Here is a 20391-nt window from a genome sequence, read left to right as displayed (position 1 = left end):
GAAACACATGCCTGGATTCATCAAAGGAATAATGGAAAATATTTTGTTCCACATGGATTTTAAGTAACGATGTTATTTCTAGCAATTAGGGATTTGCAAACTGTAGCCATGCTTTTGGGTATTGTGGAAGAAGGGGATGTATCTTGTGATTTAAGCACAAGACTGAGATTTGAGGACCTTGGTATGCTTCCCAGGCATGTGTGAGAGTGAGCATGGGGAAGTCACTCTGCCTGTCTACATGGGCAATTCTTCCTGTAATAACAGCCCATGGCTGAAGAAATACCAGAATCTGTTGCTGAATAGCTCAAACGTGGCACTGAAGGGAGAAATAATAATGAACTCAGAGACAAAATGAAATTGGCTTCTAGTACTTGAGCTACAGTAAAATCCGCACTGTTCACAGTTGGAGCTTATGGTTCTTTCTCACATCCCCGCTTGTCTGTCACTTCCTACCTTCACCACCACAGTGTTGCATTTTCTGAGAATGTCAGATGCAAGTATAATTCAACTTTTCTTTTCTTCTTTCCCAGCTATCTTGAGACAGAGTTAGGTACTCTGTATACGTGTGCGTGTGTGTGTGCATTTAGGTCTGCATAAGTTTGGATCCCATCAGGAATTGCATTTCAAAACACTGATCCAATTCCTGCTAAACTTCTGTCTTGTGGTCTCTCCAATTTGCTTCCTGATGTGTGATTGGGATGGGATGTATATATAATAGGGTGTCTGTGGCGAAAAAGACATGCCGTCTTTTGACATCCCCCTGGCGCACTTCAAGTGGCAGATGATGACTTTGAATCAAGTTTTAGTTACAAGGGAGCCAATATGTTGCTAGGATCCAGAATCTAAAAGCAAATGAAGGAGAGAAAAATGGTCATTAATGACTAAACTGTAAGTAGCATTGAATGGTGGACTCGGATCTCCTAGATGCTTCCATGATGAGGCAGTGCCAAGAAGTTCTGCTTTCCTTGCAGGCTTCTGCACAGACAGTTACATTTAAGTACATTCCTTTTCTTTTATTGAAATATATTATCTCTGGTTTATTTTCTATGAAAAACACCTAGTTTTCCTGTGAGCCCAACCCTAAACTGTAAGGTCCGAATAAGATGCAGCTTTCACCTTTAATGAAATTGGTCCCTCTGTTACTATAGCCATTGCTTTATTCACCTAGCAAGGAATCATGGAGAAAAATGCTGTTAAGATGCTGTAAATATTTGAGAGTGCCTGTGCTTTAGGAGCTGAAATGGCCCATACTCAGATACCATCTAAAAGGACAGAAAATTGGATGAAAGATTTTTTTAATCCCTTGTATTAGGTTTTATGAGAATGAAATCAGTTCACCCCCAAAATGGGCACTAAAAGAGAAGTACTGCACTTGTGGATTTTAGCTTTTGGGTGTATTTTTCAGCAGCAGCACAGGTTTCTCTGTTATTTGCGGTCACTGTCATTTCCCAAACCAAATCAGATCATACTTCTAGATTGTTCAAGCAACCTGCTCTGTATGTGTGTAATACATAGCTTCAGACTTAAGCTGCAATAGCTCCGTGAGTACTGGCCAGATAGATGGGTAATAGCCTTATTACCACATTGTGGTTTTCATGGCATTCTTGGGTCTGTTTAGCTAAGGTATCCATTACAGCCTGCCTTTGGATTTATTGCATCAAGCTTGGAGCAGGACATACATCTTCCAGTAGGCAATAGTTCTGATATTTGTTCTTCCTAGTGTTTGCCAGTTCAGTCTGATTTACCTTCTTTTTATTTTAACTTCCTCCTCATTTATCATCACAGACAACTTGTATTGGGCCAGGTTACTTAATTGGTTTGGCAGGGGGTTCTGGGAGCTTTCTTTTAATGCAGTCATGAAAGCTGATAGGCAGTCCTCATCTGGGGGTTTTTTTATTGGTTCCTAAGGCTTCATATCCTGAGCAGTGCCAAGTGGGAACGTCTCTAAGAACTTGTCGCTGTCATTTAGCCACTGGGGTCCCATGCGGCATGTGTGTTTCCTTTGAATGCCTGCCATGGATCCAGAACTTCAACTGAAGTGATTAATGCCTTCATGGTGCACGAGTAATGCTTCTTTTGTTTCTTATGTAAACGTTGTCCTGAAGCTCATTAAAAGTCAGTTATGCTACAGTACATAGAATAGTCAGAATTTGAAATGTAGGTAAAGTTTGTGTAGGGGAATGTGATGCTCTCTTTTGTAGTGCACCAGGGAAGTAAAAGAGAATTTTGCCTATAATGTCTGTTCTTCTAAATGGAGCCTCTTGTTCTACCGTGGTCTCAAGAAATCGGCCTTCTGGAGGGACTGAGTCAAGGATCATTAAAAGCGATGGGCAAGTCTCTCTGCTTTGCACAAGTATTGTTAGATGAAGGGGAAGACTTAAATAGCAAGAACACACTCAACTAGGAAGACAATCTACTGAAGGAGTTCACCTGGTGCTTCAAATGCTACATCTGTGGCAAGAATTAACAATCACTTGCTTTCTCTTCTACTCAGAGAAATAATTTTACCTTCTGTGTTCTCCTTCCCTTTGAGCAAACCCAAGTAAAGTTGCCATCTCTTGTCACGGACTGCTATCTGAAAGCTGGCTTGGCAAGTCTATAAGATATAAATGAATTAAATTACGTTGGTGATATCGTCTCAGAAAATGCACCACTAGGGTTTGGTCAAAATATAGTGGAAAGTTTTAATAGGGTGGTGTGGACGGGTTTTACTTCCATCAGAAAATGGTATTTATCCTTCTGATTTTTCAGACAGAGCATTCCGTTAAGGCCACATCCAAAATGAAGTTATAATGGTGAAATACGAGCGCAAATATTGACTTTCTTTTTTGTTATATCTGTTCCAGGCAGAGTATGAAATTGCTCCAGATGAAAAGCTGGGAGAGAAAGGAAAGGAAATCATGATGAAATACCTCACCCCAGAGGTAAGGGGCAGCCAAAGTGGCATTACTGAAGGAATGCTGCAAGGCACACCTTTGCTAAACAAGGTTGTTATAGGCTTTGTAAGCCAGACTTCTAAAATTTATGGTGGCAATCTCCAGTGAATAAACCTACAAGTCTTATACAAACAGTCAGAGAAAAAAAACACTGTAATCCGATCCAGAAATTGACTTCTAAGGATGAACTTGAGTTTACCAGGGGTGTAAGTCATCTCTGGATGAACAGGGGCTTCTCTGGTCTCTTCTGGGTGAGCAAAGCTCTACATCTATGGTGTAATCATAGAGCCATGGAATGGTTTGTGTTGGAAGGGACCTCAAAGCTCATCCAGTTCCAACCCCTGCCACGGGCAGGGACACCTTCCACTAGAGCAGCTTGCTCCAAGCCCCTGTGTCCAACCTGGCCTTGAACACTGCCAGGGATGGGGCAGCCACAGCTTCTCTGGGCACCCTGTGCCAGTGCCTCAGCACCCTCCCAGGGAAGAGCTTCTGCCTAAGAGCTCATCTCAGTCTCCCCTCTGGCAGGTTAAAGCCACGTCCTCAGCTGCTATCACAGATGCCACAATTATTTCCTATCCAGCTCCAAGGAGGTGGTGACATTTCTTACACTCCTGTGTAGAAAACATCTGCAAAAAAACACTCTTTGGTAGCAGACACTGTATATTGGTACAAAAATTACCACTCCTCCTCCATCACCGTTTGCCCCAGGGTAGCCAGGGACATGCAAGGCTGACAGCATGGTTAGGAGCTGAGAGGTGCTATCACCCATTCTTGTTTCCACTGGGCTGTGGGACAGAGAGGAGCCTATGGCAGCATTTGTGTCCACGCGGCGGCACTCCAAAAGGAACTACAAATCTGCTGTGGGAATTTTAGGCAGGCTGCACTGGGACTAACCCTTTTTGTGGGGGGTTATGATCATTTGCTGACTGTGTTTAACCTTTGCAACAAAAGCCATTGCCAGTAAGCAATAAACATCCCAACTTCAAATGACAAGAACAATCCTAGGATTCTTCTCTAAGTTGCTTTCATAAGAGTAATCAAGAAGTGCAATTGCTGTTTCAACTGTTTTACAAGAGAAATACATTTGACCTTCAGGAGAATTAGCTGCATTTTTGGCAGATGTCTTTCTCGCGGGTTTAAATGGTACAATATGTTTTGGAGGTGCAGACCACTGTTTTTCCAGTCAGTCATTTTCCTACAATAAATTTCAATGCATACTTTCACTTATCTCAGGCTGCATTTGGGGATCTGGTTTTGTTTACTGAGCCTGGCTAGTTTCATGTGCAGCCATCAAGCGCTGCCAGTGTGAGTTCCTGCTGCCCATTCATTAGGGGCATGAAGTTCCACTGCTTTTTAAATCCACTGAAATGACCATTTGTCATTTCTGTCAACAGAGGACTGAGGGGCAAATACTGAGGGAAAACATTTCCCACTGCTCCAGTTCCCATCTGGAAAAGAAGAAAGCGTTTTGCTGATGTCAGAGCTAGTGAAGTAAGAGAAGATCAGAACTGCTTCGTTTCAGCTGGTCTTGGTGCAGGGTTCCATATACCATATCCCTTCACTGCTGTCCCATGGTGCTCCTGCCATATGTAGTGCAGCAGAAGTACATGGAATAGAATGTGCAGTGAAGAACAGTTTTTCTTCATCAAGAAATAATGGTGGCGTTACAGAAAGGGAAACCGCTAGGACTCCAGAGCTGGAGTTTCCATCCGCTGCCATGCTCTGGATTTCATATTTGATCAGTGTACCTGGTTTTACTGTGTGCAGCTCTGGGGCTCCCAACATGAGAGGGACATAGACCTGCTTGAGAAAATCCAGTGGAGGGCCATGGAGATGCTGCAAGGGCTGGAGCAGCTCTGCTCTGGAGCCAGGCTGAGAGAGCTGGGCTGGGGCAGCCTGGAGAAGAGAAGGCTCCTGAAGGGGAGACCTGAGAGCAGCTCCAGTGCCTGAAGGGGCTGCAGGAAACCTGGAGAGGGGCTTGGGACAAGGGCCTGTAGGGACAGGCCAAGGGGAATGGCTTTAACCTGCCAGAGGGGAGACTGAGATGAGCTTTTAGGCAGAAGCTCTTCCCTGTGAGGGTGCTGAGGCGCTGGCACAGGGTGCCCAGAGAAGCTGTGGCTGCCCCATCCCTGGCAGTGTTCAAGGCCAGAGCAAGCTGCTCTAGTGGAAGATGTCCCTGCTTGTTGCAAGGCCTGGAACTGGATGAGCTTTAGAGTTCTTTCCAACACAAACCAGTCTAGGACTCTACATTTTCTAAGTATGTAAAAAGGGACAGGATATTTACATTCTGTTCAGAAACTTTTCTAGTATTTGCAAGTTATTGACATCTTTGGGCAGAAGGGAACACAAAGATAGGCTTCTCCGCTTCCTGCACGTTTTTTTCTTAATGGAAAACTTCCGCTTCTTCCCAGAGGAACGTTTAAGCCCTTTGTAGCAGAAAATACAAAGAAGACTAGAGGTGAAGTTGACTGCGCCACAAGGAATGGGTTGAATACTGGATTTTCTAACAGGTCTCCCACACAACAAATAAAAAACTAGAGCAAGGCCTGGATTAATTTAATTTCCTTTTACATACCTACCTAAGGTACTGGGGTTAGGAGTTCAGGTGGCCTCCTGTCCTTTCTTGACAAGGAAGAGAAACAAGAATTTCCAAAGGGCACATTTTAAGCCATTAGAATTCAGTGATTCGAAGACAAGTTAGATGCTTGCAGTCAAAAGGGGTGAATCTGGATCCAAGTGTCCTAATGGACAGCAAAGAAACCTTTTCATTAGGAGATGCATTTCCCCATTTAGTTATCAGTCTCATGATGAATTACTCCTGATTCCAAAGTCTTCTCCTTTCAGAGGAATGCGCCTTTTAAGTAGGTGTGTCTGTGCTTCAAAGAACCTGATTGTCTTCATATAAAAATAGTGTGACATGCAGTTTGACTGATAGAATAAAATTATAGGTTTAGTTCTTGGACAGATAATTCAGTCTCAGAATGTGAGGAGTATTTTTCACAGAGTGCAGGATCAGAAGCAAAATGAAAGCAAAAAGTAGACTTTGTGCTCTTTAATATTTATACATGATTTTTCGTTCTTGCTTAGAGTTTTAAATGTCATGCATATTTAACATAGAACGTGTCACTATATCATCCTTCTAACGTGCTTTCATTTGCATAGGGAGCATGCACTTTATTGAATAAAACATATACTACTTGCACAGCAGAAAGGAGAACACTTTCCCAGATGAATAGACAGACATCACGCCAGTACTTAGAGTCTGGTGTGACTCAGGCAACCACTGTCTGCAAGGTGGTGCTCCGCTGTTCCTTAAGTAGACATACCTGTGGGAGCAGTGAAGTGCCACGTGGAGAGCTCTGCATGAGAAGAGTCAGCATCAGTCCTGCAGCCACTACACAGGCACTTAGTTGAGGGGATTGCACTTGTCCAAGTAATCTCAATTCAGGCTCTTCACAGCTTTAACACCCTGAGCAGCCCCTACATGCTCGCTGGGGAAGTTGAGAAGCGGTCTGGCAGACTTTTGTTGTGGTTGACAGCAGAGGTGGCATGAGTGGGTCAGGCTTCCACCATCTCCCTGGCCTACAGGCAACAGCAATGACAGATCTGGAATGTGTCCCAGCACATAGAAAGGAAACAGATGGGTTAAGCCTCTTGAAGAAGTGGCATGTAGGAACAACCTCCCTAGGGATGCGGTAGAGTCCTCATCACTGGAGGTTTTCACAGTATCACACAGTATGCTAGAGATTGGAAGGGACCTCGAAAGATCATCTAGTCCAATCCCCCTGCCGGAGCAGGAACACCTAGATAATGTTACACAGGAATGTGTCCAGGCGAGTTTTGAATGTCTCCAGGGAAGGAGACTCCACAACCTCCCTGGGCAGCCTGTTCCAGTGTTCCGTCACCCTCACTGAGAAGAAGTTTCTTCTCAAGTTTAAGTGGAACCTCTTGTGTTCCAGTTTGTACCCAGTTTTAAAGATGTTATTGGATGAGGTGCCGGATAATATCATCTAGGCTCCCTTTCCCATGAAAGGTTGGACCAGATGATCTTTAAAGGTCCCTCCCAACTGTTCTATGGGTCTATGTACTCAGGTCCTCACCTAGGAAGACACTATTATTCCCTCTCTCTTGCCCAAAGTTTGTTGAAGCATTCATACCCAACAGGCCATTCTAAATTATTTTATAGAAGGAAAATGTAAGGAATACGTGTAATTTTCACACTGAGGATACCAAAATACAAGCATTTTCATGGTTTCCTTAGCAGCTTCACTTTGGATGATGAGCAAAAGAGTGAAAACCCTTGGAAGAGGTGTCCTGTAGCTGAAGACCCCCCCCATCCTTGAAACACACTCTGAGTAATTATTATCCTGCTTCTCTGAGGAGTTCCAACTGTGAGCTGACTGCACCTCAGGGACTGTGTAGGGATAAGCACTGGTGAGAGGGACTTCTCCATTAGGAGGAAGAGACCCAATGAGGCAATGAGTACTGTGATCTGAAGGAAACTCCACCTGCAAGCTGCTTTTGCTTAACAGGAGCATCACAATAGTTGCCACACTGACAAGGTCAATGTTTCTTGACTCAAGTCTTGCTTCTTCAAGAGAGGCTTTAACAGTTTCCATGAAAAAGGCACTTAAAGCCGCCTTCTTGACTTAATAAGCCTGTCAGGGCAAAAGTCCAACCCACAGGAAGTCTAAAATTTCTGAGGTTGTGAAATATGATGGTAAAACTGCTAAAATGAATTGGTCACAAATATTTCTTTCCTGGCTTTTCCTAATCTCAACAGTTGAGTGGGAACGTTTCAGGTTTAGGTTCCAGTTCTGTCTGTAAAGGGAAAAGCTCTCAGTGCTTCATTGACCAGTTGAGTTAAACTGAACCCAGCCTGGCTTCATTGCATGGCTGCTTCTTGTACCTGGAAGAGCAGAGATATATGTTTACCTTTGTACTGCTTTTAAATCAGAGTTTTGCATTTCCATGCAGCATTTTTGCCTTTCTGCCTGACAGCTGCCATGCATTATTCTAGTAAATCACTAGCCCACTATTTTCTTTTTCAGTGTAAATCACCTTGAGACACTTCAAGAGACGCTACATAAAACTAAATTGATTTGAAATGGCTCTTAAGACAGTCTCCATATGCCATTATAGTTTATATTTCGACTCAGTAGGGTACTAAAAATACTACTGAATAGGATGTCTAATGTGTATTGTTATCCCCATTAATATACTTCACAGAATATGAAGCACAGCAACAGCACTAGTTTTCTTATCTGAGTTCCTGTTCAGTCTCCTTTCCTCTAGGAAATGCACAGAATAAAGGCCACGTTTGCAATTTCTTTCTGTGCTGCAAGAGGTTAGCTGGACACAGCAATAACGTCCTCACTCCAGTCCAAGGCTAGCAATGGGTATTTTGCTAAGTGAAAACATGTCTTTGTTTTTATGAACAATTATAGGATAAGGAAGGGAGGGGATAGTCCTGTGAAAGGGACACTGGCTGATCAGCAGGGTCTGGCCTCCACTTGTCTGTGGCTGAAATGTGCTCTTCTCTCATATCAGTTCTTTTTGGAGAAGAAAACATCTATGTAATACGGGTGAGATGAAATGAAAATGATATATGAGCCCTCGTGATGGACAAAGCCAGGCAGCTGAGCGGAGGCTCCTGTTCACGAACACCCTCTCAGCTCTGTGCATTCTTAAAGAGCAGTTTTCTTTTTGCACACCCCTGCTTTAATCTTGACGCCGAGGATCTTTGCCTTTGGTTGCTCTCTCTTTGAGATTTCTTTCCCCCTTCCTATTTTCATCACCAAAATAGATGCAAACTTCAGCACTCATGTCGCTAAGTGAGTCATCTTTGCTGATCACTAAAACCTTCCATATTCCATAAGGAAAGTTTCATGTATCACTTCTTAATGATTCTGGCTGAATCCTGCATTCAAGTGCTGAGACCTCTTCCTCTAACTGTTTGCTAAATGACTTCTAGGGAACATGTTATAATTAGGTTTTGGAACGGCCAAAATAAAAGCTGAATGTCACTGTAAGGGAAGCTCTGAAAGAGAAACATTAAGCTTCTGTAAAGCAATCTGCGGAGTTTAAGGCTTTGTGTTTTGGAAGGTGAGCCTGCAGGGACTGTTTTCTACATTGCTACTTTCTCCTACAAATTCAGCTTCTATCGCTTATATCCAGCGAGTCATCTCCATCCCCCTTTAGCTTATTATCTTGCTGATAAAAGGCCAACACAATATCGCTTTTCACTGGCTATAGGGGATGGTCCCTCAAGGCTTGGTCCAAGACTTATCTCCACAGCTAGTTTTCAGATTTTTCTAAACACTATGCATTTAATTAATGACCCAGTTGAAGGAAGCAATGAATGAGGTGCCTGTGTGAATACAGTGTGTTACATGGACATAGGATGGGCTAGAATTATTTACTTGCTCAGAGTGTTATTCACTGTGTCCTTTGGGTTGCTATTAGGAGGCTTTTCAGGATGCTAAATACTTAAATAGAAATCCTGGCTTTACTTTAGCTGAGGAGAGTTTTGCCATTTAATTAACTGCCCTGGGACTTTACCCTTTGGCTCAATGGATTTCTCATCTCCTCTTTCTATTGACTTCACTACTCTACAGGCACCATTTTAGCCAGAGATGATAGCATTACTTAGGCCTCTGCTTTGCAGCTAGCATAATTGATACATAATCCAGTCTCCAGAGAAATCAATACATAATTCTTGTTGTTCCAGAGACACCACGATCAATATCTCTGCTGATCACTATGTCTTAGTCCAGGAAAGTACCTTCTCAGCATACTTGCTGCATAAGCTCATCTTTCCGAAGTTCAATTCTGGGAACATAACAAAGCAGCAGAATGGCAACCCTGTTACTCAAATTGATGCTTTCTAATCAGAATTTATTTTAACAAGCATTCTTCCATCACTGGGACCAGGCTGTAATATAGTGTGGCAGAGGAATCCGAAATATCACAGTGTTGCCTTGATTAGGAGTCCCTTTGCTGTGGTCTCGAGCTAAACGGCATTTTCTCACGGTTTGCTCCAGTCCTGTTTCCTCATCCTTTCCCCAGTGTTTACAATACAAATGTTAGTTAACTAAACACTTACTGAGGATTCCTGTCTCTTGCAATGGTGCCAAACTACATGGGAGCCTATGGAAACAACGCAGAGTCTGCTCTGTCCTGGTGATGCCGTCCTAGCATAGGTCCTTGGGCAATCCCGTGTCCTGGCCTTTAGACTTAAGGAGGGCTGCGTTTGCAGTGCATTTGCTCAGACTGATCGAAGGTTTGGGCTGGTGTCATTAACAACACTGGTTTTATGCTAAGCAGTGCTATTAGTTGAAGCTCTGTTTTGGAGAGGTTACACTCCCAAGTTCACATGCTTCTTAACTGTTTGTCATTTGTGGTTGGGAAAATCACTGGGATGCCTTGGTCAGCAGGCAAAAGCTGTCTAACTTTCCTGTGTTTGCTGGAATTACTCTCACTTGACCCTTTGGAAGCTTGCTGCAGCTAATTGATGTCAACCACACATGTAAACCTGGCTCACATCTGCCTGCTGAGGCAGGGCAGGCCCCCCAGGCTGCTCTGACTCTTCTCTGAGCCTAGCCTGGCACCCAAAAGGGCTGAGGACACTGTGCAAATAAAGAGCCGTCTGCTCAGGATTATCTAAGTACAGGAAGGATGTACTTGTCTGCCCTCAGCTAATGAATATGCTCGTTATAGTTTCCTTCTCTTGTTTTCAGGGGTCATCTTTTGCCTATCTCCTCTGCATACCCCTCATTACTTATACTCAGTTCATATGGATTATGCAATGGCCAGGGAAGTTAATTCTAAACCTTTAAGGTTCATTCAGCTTCCCCAGAAACAGTCTTTTCTGCCTGGAGAAGTTTGCCCGCATGGGAAAAAAAGGAATTGGCCTTTTCCAGATGTGTGAAACACTGGCTTGCAGAACATCCAGAAATCTGCAGGAGATGCCTTTTGTGCATTTGAACAGAATGACATTAAAACAGACATCTGGTGAGTCCAGCCTTTTGCACTCCCAACACATGTATTGCAGCCTTGGTCGTCTAAACACAAGGAGGTATCTGGATAGGAGACGTGAAGTGCCTCTTTCTGCCCCCTGACTACAGGGAGTTTAGGGAGACTTTGAGTGTCTTGATTTTTAGATGATTAAAATGCAACAAGATTAATTTCACACGAGGTGTAATGTAGAATACATTAAATTACATTGCATGGCACATCCACACAGGTTTCTGTGTAGTGGTATGGGAGCCCTTTGAACAGACCTCCACAGCCTTTCTTTCCACCCACTGGGACTTGCAGCCACCTCCCTGGTTGGTTCAGCTTGGGAATTGTGAAGCTAAAAGTGTAATGAGTCAACAAATGTCTCTGTGAGCTCAGGATTCATTGTGTTAAACTCAGACGCAGTAACAGGCAACTGTGTGCTTGAGCCCAACAAAGAAGAGAATGAAAAGGCACATGATGAAAATGGAAGTTAAATTTAACTTCTTTCTCATCTATTTCCCTCATAATAGGAAATTAGGATTGTGGAAAAACATCTATAGACTTCAGCAGCTGCTTCAGCAGCCTCATGAGAATGGGCCAAGCAAACTCAGATGAGATTCCTGAGGCTGACACCTTTGGCTGAGGGGCTGCAACTAGCAGAATCACTAAGTTAGTAACGTTAGAGTGCGTTATTTTAACTTGGAACCAGGAATCGCAGCATTACCATAAGGAATGTTTTAAATTTCACTGAAGACAAATATGTTTCAGTTCACTAAAATATCATTATCACTAGATCAGTGTAAAAACAAGAAAATAAAATTGGGGGGTTTTAACTCTTTTAATGACAAATGGGTTTAAAAATAATCTGCATATTTAAGTTGTGGATATGCAGAACTTCAAACTATCCGTGTTTAATATTTTTTCTCCCAGTAATGCAACTACACTTAACAAAACTCTCTTAACCTGCATGCCAAGCCTCAAACTGTGTGTTAATTTATTGCTTCTTTAATCAAGCCAGACTCTGACCTGAGTCAAAAATCCCGCATAGAGCAAGTTTATTATCCTGGCACAGATGCTGTTTGTCCAGCAAGCAAAACTGGGGAAGAGCTGAATATGCCACTGCAAACAGTGTGTCATCTCCTACAATAAATGTCTTCCCTCTCAGTTCTTTGCAGATGGCTGGTACCATATGATCATTAATGGATCATGGGACAAGGTGATTAGGGAATGCCCTGTTTCCAGCAGTGCTAGGTAGTGATTTTGTTTGCTTTTGTGGGTGTTTCCAGTCTTTCTGAGTGGGCCACTGGTTCCTGCCCGATGTTTGTTTAATTCACTTCCTAATCCTTTTTCAGGCCTTCCCGAACTCTCTCTTGGATTTTTGTTTCTTCATTCAAGTGTTTTGGCCTGGTAATGGAAAAAGACAAAAGCAAATTCTGCAGAATCTCCTCTACAACTGATAGCACCACAGCCATTGAGTTGGCTTTCATGCATGAGCTACCTTCATGCAAAGCAAATAGCTCATGGGCTTCAGTGCGAGAATCGCTCGCGAGGGAAGGGTTACTCATGCTTACGGGCTAATGTCTCAGAGGAGCGAATTCAATGAGGGATCTGTTTGTTGTCCTACAGGAAAGCCATTCAATAACGTTGAGGTTGTAAATGAGTGTTTATAGATTTAGGGATTTTTTTAATGGAACAAATGACATTTGGTTTACCAGAGGAAGCCAAGCTATGAGTATTGCAACATAAGGTTGCTTGCTAATGTTTAGGCTATCCATCAGTGCAGGAGGACATTAAAAGGTAGAAAGGTTCTGATAAAAGGCTTGGACACTGGATGTTATCCAAACCTATTAAGCACATGTGACGAGAGAAAAAAAAATCTGAGAACAGAAGCTTTCAACATTGTCCTGTCATCTTTGTTACTACTAATGGTGAGAATACTGTTCTTTTCCCAAAACACTTTATCAAACATCTGTAGTAATGCACTGTAGCAATGCCTCAGCTAGGTTGCTAAGAAAAGAGGTTACATGACATTTCCAAGGACTGTGTGAGTAGACTAACTTTTGGATAGCTAGAAAATCCTGGTTAGTATTTGCCTTTTGTTCTGTTTCTTAAACTACCCTCCTCATCCTGCTGACAGCTATGGTGTAGGTTATTTCATCTGTGTTTTTATCTTTTAACCTGTGTGCAAAATGCTTTTAAAGCAGAAAAAAGGCAACAACAAGTAAAATACACTTTCCCTTCCTCTACTTTAAAGTAAGTTCATACAAAAGAATTTCAGCTGGCCAGTTTATGAGCACCCCTACACTTATAAACCATGTGTCTACAGAGAGGAGGAAAAACTTGTTTCTTTGCTAAAGAAACCTCTATAAACTGATTTCCAAATAATTACTTCAAAAGTATGGGTGGGGAAGGACTAGGGTTTAAAGATACTGAAAGATATCTTGCCATGCACTTCTTGTGAGGCCCATTTTCTTGCTAATTGAAGTCAAAAGCATATCTTCCATGGTGACCAGTTCAGGTGCTTAAAATAAGCTGTACCAAAAACCCCATAGCTGGTTGGAATTGCGGTGAGCATTTCTCTTTAATTAAAGAGTATAAAATCTGCAGCTGGTTCACTGGACTTGCAAAGGAAGCTGATGAAACAACTAGATATTGTCTCAAGGGACAATTTGTTATTTCACAATTACTTTCTATGGGGCTTGAATTGTTTGAGATTTCTTCGGGACACCTATAGGAGCCAGGAAGGAATTTCTCCTTCTTGATGCAGGCAATGTTTTCTCTTCCTTTGTTGCTCTGAAACTCTTCTTGTGGTTACAACCTAAAATTTCTCTGAATCAAATAATTTAACATTCCAAAGAAATTACACTTTGGATTGGAGCTTTATGTAGGAAACCTTTAGACTCACACCGTTTGCATGGCAGTTGCTTGTTTGCCATTGTCAGGAGTAGAAATACGGTTTCTAGGAAGGAGCAGCTACAAAAAGAGAACAGGAAAACCAAGGTACAGCTTGATAGCAGGCCCTGTTGCTGGTTAACAGGAGAGTCAAGAAAAATGCTTCATATACTTCCCGTGCACTTGTCAGAAAGGAAACCTCAGTGATTGCCATGTTTCTCCAAGGAAGGGCATAGTTCAAGACTACAACTTGTACCCCAAAGAGGAAGAATGCTGGGAACCTAGAGAAGAACTTGTCCTTTTCCTACCAGTGGGCTTGCTGAGGCCCAAAAGACAGCCCAGTATGTCCAAAGCAAGCAAGTCAGCCTGAAGCTACATCAGCTCTACTGCAGTCAATGAGTTAATGAACTGAGGTGACTAGCGTTGCCTTTTGTGCTGGATTAATACAACCCCTCCAGGCACAAGAACATGTTCAGCTGTTAGCTGAGGGCTCTGTTGTCTTCAGTCAATGTATTTTTCTGTGTGTCAACACATGTTTTGATAGTTCAGTAGAAATATGAAGGAAAACAGATTCATCATGACTCCAGATCAGCTTGCAGCTACAAAACAAACCCCACAGTTGGTCGGCACTGCTGATTTGCTTCATTTAGCTACCAGCAAGTGATCCTGCCCTCAAAACTGAAAACACCATTTGATCAGCCAACAGGATTGGGTTCAATTGTTTTCTCTGTCATTGACCCACTCTAATCCTGGGTGAGGTATTTCATGTCTTTGGCCACTGTTCCCATTCCCAGTGAGACTGGTTTGCTTTGGAAGCTTTAGCTTGCATGACCTGTGTGTGTAGTGCCCTGCATTACGGGCCCCCAATCTCAGGTATAATGTCTACACACTGTAGTAATAGATAAATTACTATTTATAACACAGCTGTTTTCCATGCTCCCTGTCCACCTCACTGCCAATTCCTACATCTGTCATCTCAAAGCAAATATCCTGGAATTCTGAACCCTTCTGCTTTGCTGGTTTGCCTCATATAGACCCAGATGACTTTGTGGTAGGAAAAAAAATAAGAAGAAAATGCAGAAGTTGATTGCTTAAAGTGTTGCAGCTGCTCCTGGCGTAGAATTGGCTGTTTACTACGTATACAGCTAGAACTGGACAGATAAGATCAGACACAGGGCAAGAAAAAAGAATGTTCCAGTATTTTTGTGCATGACAACAAAAAGTGTCAGGAGAATGCACGTGTTGTGACAGTGCTGGGAACCTTTCCCTCACCAGGTTGAAACACATGCCTAACCCAGGCTTCACAAAATCAAAGTGCCACCAAAACACTCTATCTCTTCCTCCATTGCTTTCCTCTGTGCTTTTTGGTTGGACTCAATGATCTTAGAGGTCTTTTCCAGCCTGAATGATTCTATGATTCTCACCATCAGCCCCTTTCAGTTCCCTTCCATCAGTCACCAGCTGCATGGTCAGTACTTCCCAGGCTGCAGCTCAGAGTGAATCTCAGCTTCCATGGGTCTGCCCCTTCCCAATGCTAGGAGGTGGGGAAATATCAGAGTCACCCAAAGTGGCTCCAGACAGATCCCTGTGGTGGGGCAAGAAGAGCCCAGGCTGTGCCTTGCACTGGCATGTTCCTGCTCTGAGGACAGCAAGCAGACCCCAGTGGAGATACCACAGGCCAGTTCTTGGGGTGAATCTCTAGCCACAAATAGCAGATCAGCCTTGGAGGCACAAAGAGGCATAATTTCATGGCCTCTATTTTGCCTTCCATTACCTTTCCCCATTGAAAACAGGCATTACCTGAGCGCATAAATTAGCCTTTGCCTAAGTTTGCACCTACTAGCATGACTTGCCTACATCTACCTAGTCTCCTCTAGTAACTGCTCTCATTACAGTCCTCCTTTTACCTCCTTGTGAGTGTTTGCCTCAAAGAATACTGAGGACAGTCACCCCTGATGATCGTATCATTGCTACCTATCCCGGTAACTACTCTCCCTGCTAGCTGAACCTTCCACAAACATCTGGAGAATGATGTGACCCTGCAAAAGCAACAGCAGAAATGGCATTGCATGTGGCAGACATCCCATCCTTGACACAAACCATTGCTCTCCGTTGCTGGTCTTGGGTCACAGCCGGGTGAGTGCAAATCAAATGCAGCAACACAACAGCTGGATGAAGCCAGTATTTCCAGGTTTGTGTGTATGAACTCTTCCCATCCCACCATGCATCATCCCACACCAACAGGCTCGCTTTAGCCTGTTTCTTTCATAGTTTTGAGGTCTCTACTGGTAGCAGATCTGTGTGGAGGTTTGTAAGTAGATTATATCTGGAAAATTGCTGTCAACATCCGAAAGCACACATATCATCAAGACAGAAGTGCTTGGAATCAGAGGCAGCTCAGGAAAAGTTATGGCTTGAACTTTTGTGCATTGACTGAAACACTTCTAATTGTTTTAAGCTAGTTTGTTGTGGAATGTTTTCATAACCTGAGACATAACATATGCTGCACATTATTTGTTTCATGCAAGTAACTTTTAAAATAGCTCATTGTGTTTGAATCTCTCTGAAGCTCGCCAGGAAAGCAGTTGTGTTTACAACAAAAAGTTTGCATGAAGTCTATTCCGTCTAAAGAGTGTGGTATCTTTCTGGTTCATGTAATATTTCTAGTGATGAAGAGTCGTGCTTTAAGATGCTGTGATGACTTACATCCACTGACAAGTGCTGGCATAAAATGAAAGCCTGCATTCTTAGGTTTCCATTCCTTATTCGCTAATTGCGAGTTATAAATAGACTGATTTGAGGAATCTGAGCACCTCTAGCTTCCATTTATCTCGGTGAGACTTCTTTATTTCAGTAACAGATGATGATCAACTCTTCTGCAAAATGCAACTCTTAATCTCCCTGTTCACTGTTCTATAAAATATCATGAGATTGCCACCTAGCTCATGAAGACTTAATCATGCAATGAAGCCTTAATATTTTGAGGTTCTTAGATGAAAGGCACAGTGTAAGGGTAAAGAATTACCTCCGGACTATGGGCTCACTCTGTTTCTTGCAGAGTCAGTCTGACTGAAGTCAATGCTATCCCTTTCTCTGATCTCAAGATCAGGGTTCTGCAAGCTATTTCTTTTCTTGTAGGAAACAACGATGTTTGAGACAAGCGTCTTTGACGCGGGACTGTTCATTTGCAAGGATGATACTCATTCCTTTGCCCAGAGCTCCAGGTTTCCTTTGGTGAGCGCTCAGCATACCAGCTCCCTTCCTCATCTGCTCTCAGAGCCATGCCTTGTGCCTTTGTTTTACAGGGTCCAGTGTTTTGCGAAATCAGTGGTACAAAGGACTGGGAGAGGGCTCAAAAGCCTCTTGCACTGAACAGAGATCAAATATACTGCGATCACCAACAGATGTCTGTCTGACCTCAGAGGCCTTTCAGACCTCTGAGAAGAGATTCCACAATATTCATATGCCTGTTCTTGTGCTTCATGTGTGAAAAGTTAGGGAAAAAAAAGCTTTCATATCCAATTAAGTGGATTCTTTCATATCATTCCCCCAGTGCAGAGCAGAACATGCAGGATAATTGATCCCTGCCCTCTTTATTAAAACATTCCTATATTAAAGGAGCTTTACAGTGTTTCACTCCTACTTTTCCAGACTAAACAAATCTAGTACCTCAACATTCCCCTTTGGCATTTCTTTTCCCCCAAGCATGTTTCTCAACCCTTCAGCTCCTTGGTGCTCTCATGAGCTCTGTGCAGCTTTCTCAAACAGTGGTGACCCCAAGTTGACATGTGTATCTGTCTGGAGTCTCAACACATCCCGCTCAGTTCCCTTTGTAATCTGGGCACTTTTCCCATGGAAAAAGCAGTGTTGTGCACAATAATCCAGCTCTGCTCATGCAGGTCGGTGTTGTGTGCGCATCTCCTCTGGGTTCTCTAAGGCTATCAGAAGTGGTTGGAGTTGGTTACACAGAAACATCTGCTACTCACCCCACCCCAGTTTCAGAATGGATGGCCCCAGCTCTTGGGTTGTCAGGAAAATGCTTTTGCTCACTGAAGTTGCAATTCTCTGCTAGCTGGCTGCCAGCTTGCATTTCCATAGGCTCAGACGCAACACCTATAGCACACTACATCTCAACCACAGTTGTACGTTTTGAACACTACTAGATAAATATAAGTACCATGGCAAATGTGTAGAAACAATTTTATGAGAAGGCTTATTTGCTTGCTGTCCTGTCCAGTGAAGGCCAACAAATACTGTGTCCTGAAGGGCTGAGTGAAGTAGCCTGTAGCAAAACTTACAGCGCTCTCAACAAAGGGGAGTTTCCACTTTAAAGTATAGTGATGCAACACGACATTGAGAATAACAGATAATGGGGAGTTACACGGCATGGGAGCTTTCACCTGAGTCAGATTTTGCTTCTTTTGAGTACTCCAGTGAGGTGCTGAGTACGGGGACATGGGCAGTACCAGATGTGGCATGGACACAGCTGGCAGGGGTCTCCTGGCACTCAGGCTGTCAGGAAGAGCTGTGGAAAGACCAGCTTGCATTTGGCTTACGATGTACTCAGCTTCCACTAAGAACCTGGTATTTATGGATAGTATTGCATCCCACTTCAAACCTAGCCACCATGCTGTTTGTCAGTGGTTGCATCCTAGTGAGCAGGGGAAGAAGGGGGAGAAGCTGCAATCAACCTCTCAGCAAAATGTGGAAAGTATCTTGCAGGCTCGGAGGCTTAATGTGGAAGGAACCATGATCTCCAAATTTCTGTGGACACAACATAACTAACCTTGATCAAGTGTGTGACATCTCAGCTGTTTTCATGCCATTTACTGAAATGGGAGAGGAGCTGGGAGGATCTCTTGTCTTTTAAATTAGAAAAACCCCAAATTAACAGTTGGAAACGTTTTCTTCAGACCGTGTCAGTGGCACTCAAAAGTAACTGAATATCCATTTCTTGTTTCTCAGATGATCACTAATCCAAGTCCTAGTTGCATTCTTTTCGTAAATATTAAGCAAGAGGGCATCATAAAACTGAGATCTTGCTTTGCCAGCAGAATATTTATATGAAGGTTTTCAGTTTCTGGCCATAAATAAGATATAGGAAACAGGAGATTTTGATTAAAACCTCGTGAAAGTAATTTAGACTTTTGGACTGTCTGGTTGAAAAGGATAATGCGAGGAGATAAATTTTTGTGTTGGATCAATTTAAGCACTTCTTTCACTGCCAGAATCTTGGGACACAAATCTGGTTTCGGTTCCATCAGCTTTACCTTAGTGTTATCCTGTTGACTTGCCTGGCATCGTTTCCGGTTTACATTATTGTAAGTGAGCTCAAGAATCACTTTCTTTGTCTTCAGGAAACAGAATAGCCATTAAGGGAAACAGAGGACTGTACTTATTTAAGTATACAAGAAACATAACAGGCTTCTGCAGGTGTTTCTGAAGAGTTAGCAGAATATTCTTTGTCACGCGCTCAGATGTAATGGTCTTAACCATGGAGTATGGCTCTCCTGCTGCCACAGGACATTTAATATGTTGGAAAAGGTGTCTCTGTTCCCCTGTAAAAGCTGAATTTGCTTTTACAGCCATTACCCATCATGCAGCAGGAGAACAGTGTTAATAACCATTGCTTCAGGGCTGCAGAAATCTTTTGCATCTCTCCAGGGAAGAGGCAACTTTCTCTTCTGTAACTGGCCAAAGCGTTACCTTTGGAAGCTTTCCCTCTTGGGATCCAAATGCTCTCTTTCACTCATAACTTGTGCTACCTAATTGTTCTCCAGGGGAGCAAAAGTAGGTTGGCGAGGTTGGGTTTTGGCTTCTAATTGTTCCTGGCTTTGTTTGAAGGCTACAGGTATGCACAGGAGTGAGGCAGGGAAAATGGCAGTCATGGTTATTTACTGGGAGCAGTGGGAACTATGAAGTCTCAAGGAAAATCTCGGGAAGGATCATACAAATGCTTCCTAGTACTGCACACAGAGCTGGAAAGTGTTGGGCATGCTCTTCCATTACATATGGTGCAACTGCTCGGCCCTGAACACCATAAAGGGCTGCGTAAAGGCACCAAATGTTTTGCAGGGCCTACAAAACCTTTGGAAATGATGAGCCTGTGGAAAAAGTGGGGTTTTGTTATAGAAAATGAAGTGCTCTAATAAAGCGTTTGCACTTTATTCCGTGTAAGGGACTAAAGGCCCTAGTCCATGTAGAGGAGCTCAGTGTATTTATGTTTTTACCTACCTTGATATTGTTAGCTTGCTCTCGGTTTGTTCAAAGGAAGCAGAGATTCAAAGGTCAGCTGTGAGTGGTTTGGAAAAACCAAGTGGTGACTGTATCTCCCATGAACTGGGAGAAAGGAATCACAGTTCGTGCCATTTTTAAATACTTCCCATATCGTTTTACCATTTCTTTTACTCATTCTTCTCCCTTTTCCCTTAAAGAATTTGTTTTCTTCTTTAGGAAAAAAGTTAGCTTATGCTTATAAGTTGTTTTTTTTTTAAATGTACTTTGATCTCAGACAACATTTGATGGAATTATTACCAATAATGCAGCCTGAGCATGATCTTCA

General features: G+C 42.9%; 1 protein-coding gene across 1 annotated transcript in view; it reads left to right on the top strand.

Moving 5' to 3' along the window:
* GRK5 (G protein-coupled receptor kinase 5) overlaps positions 1–20391 on the top strand; it is a 161826-nt gene that overhangs the window by 110608 nt on the left and 30827 nt on the right. The window contains exon 4 of the mRNA XM_061458614.1: positions 2847–2924. Coding sequence (XP_061314598.1) covers positions 2847–2924 — 78 coding nt within the window. The remainder of the gene's footprint in view (positions 1–2846; positions 2925–20391) is intronic.

This window comes from Pezoporus flaviventris, unplaced genomic scaffold (assembly GCF_033815535.1).
Source record: "Pezoporus flaviventris isolate CSIRO_AGI_PZ_B2104156 unplaced genomic scaffold, CSIRO_AGI_Pfla_v1 ptg000029l, whole genome shotgun sequence".
Lineage (NCBI taxonomy): Eukaryota > Metazoa > Chordata > Aves > Psittaciformes > Psittacidae > Pezoporus > Pezoporus flaviventris.
The sequence above is the reverse complement of the archived record's forward strand: the minus strand, read 5'-3'. Positions and strand labels throughout refer to the sequence as shown.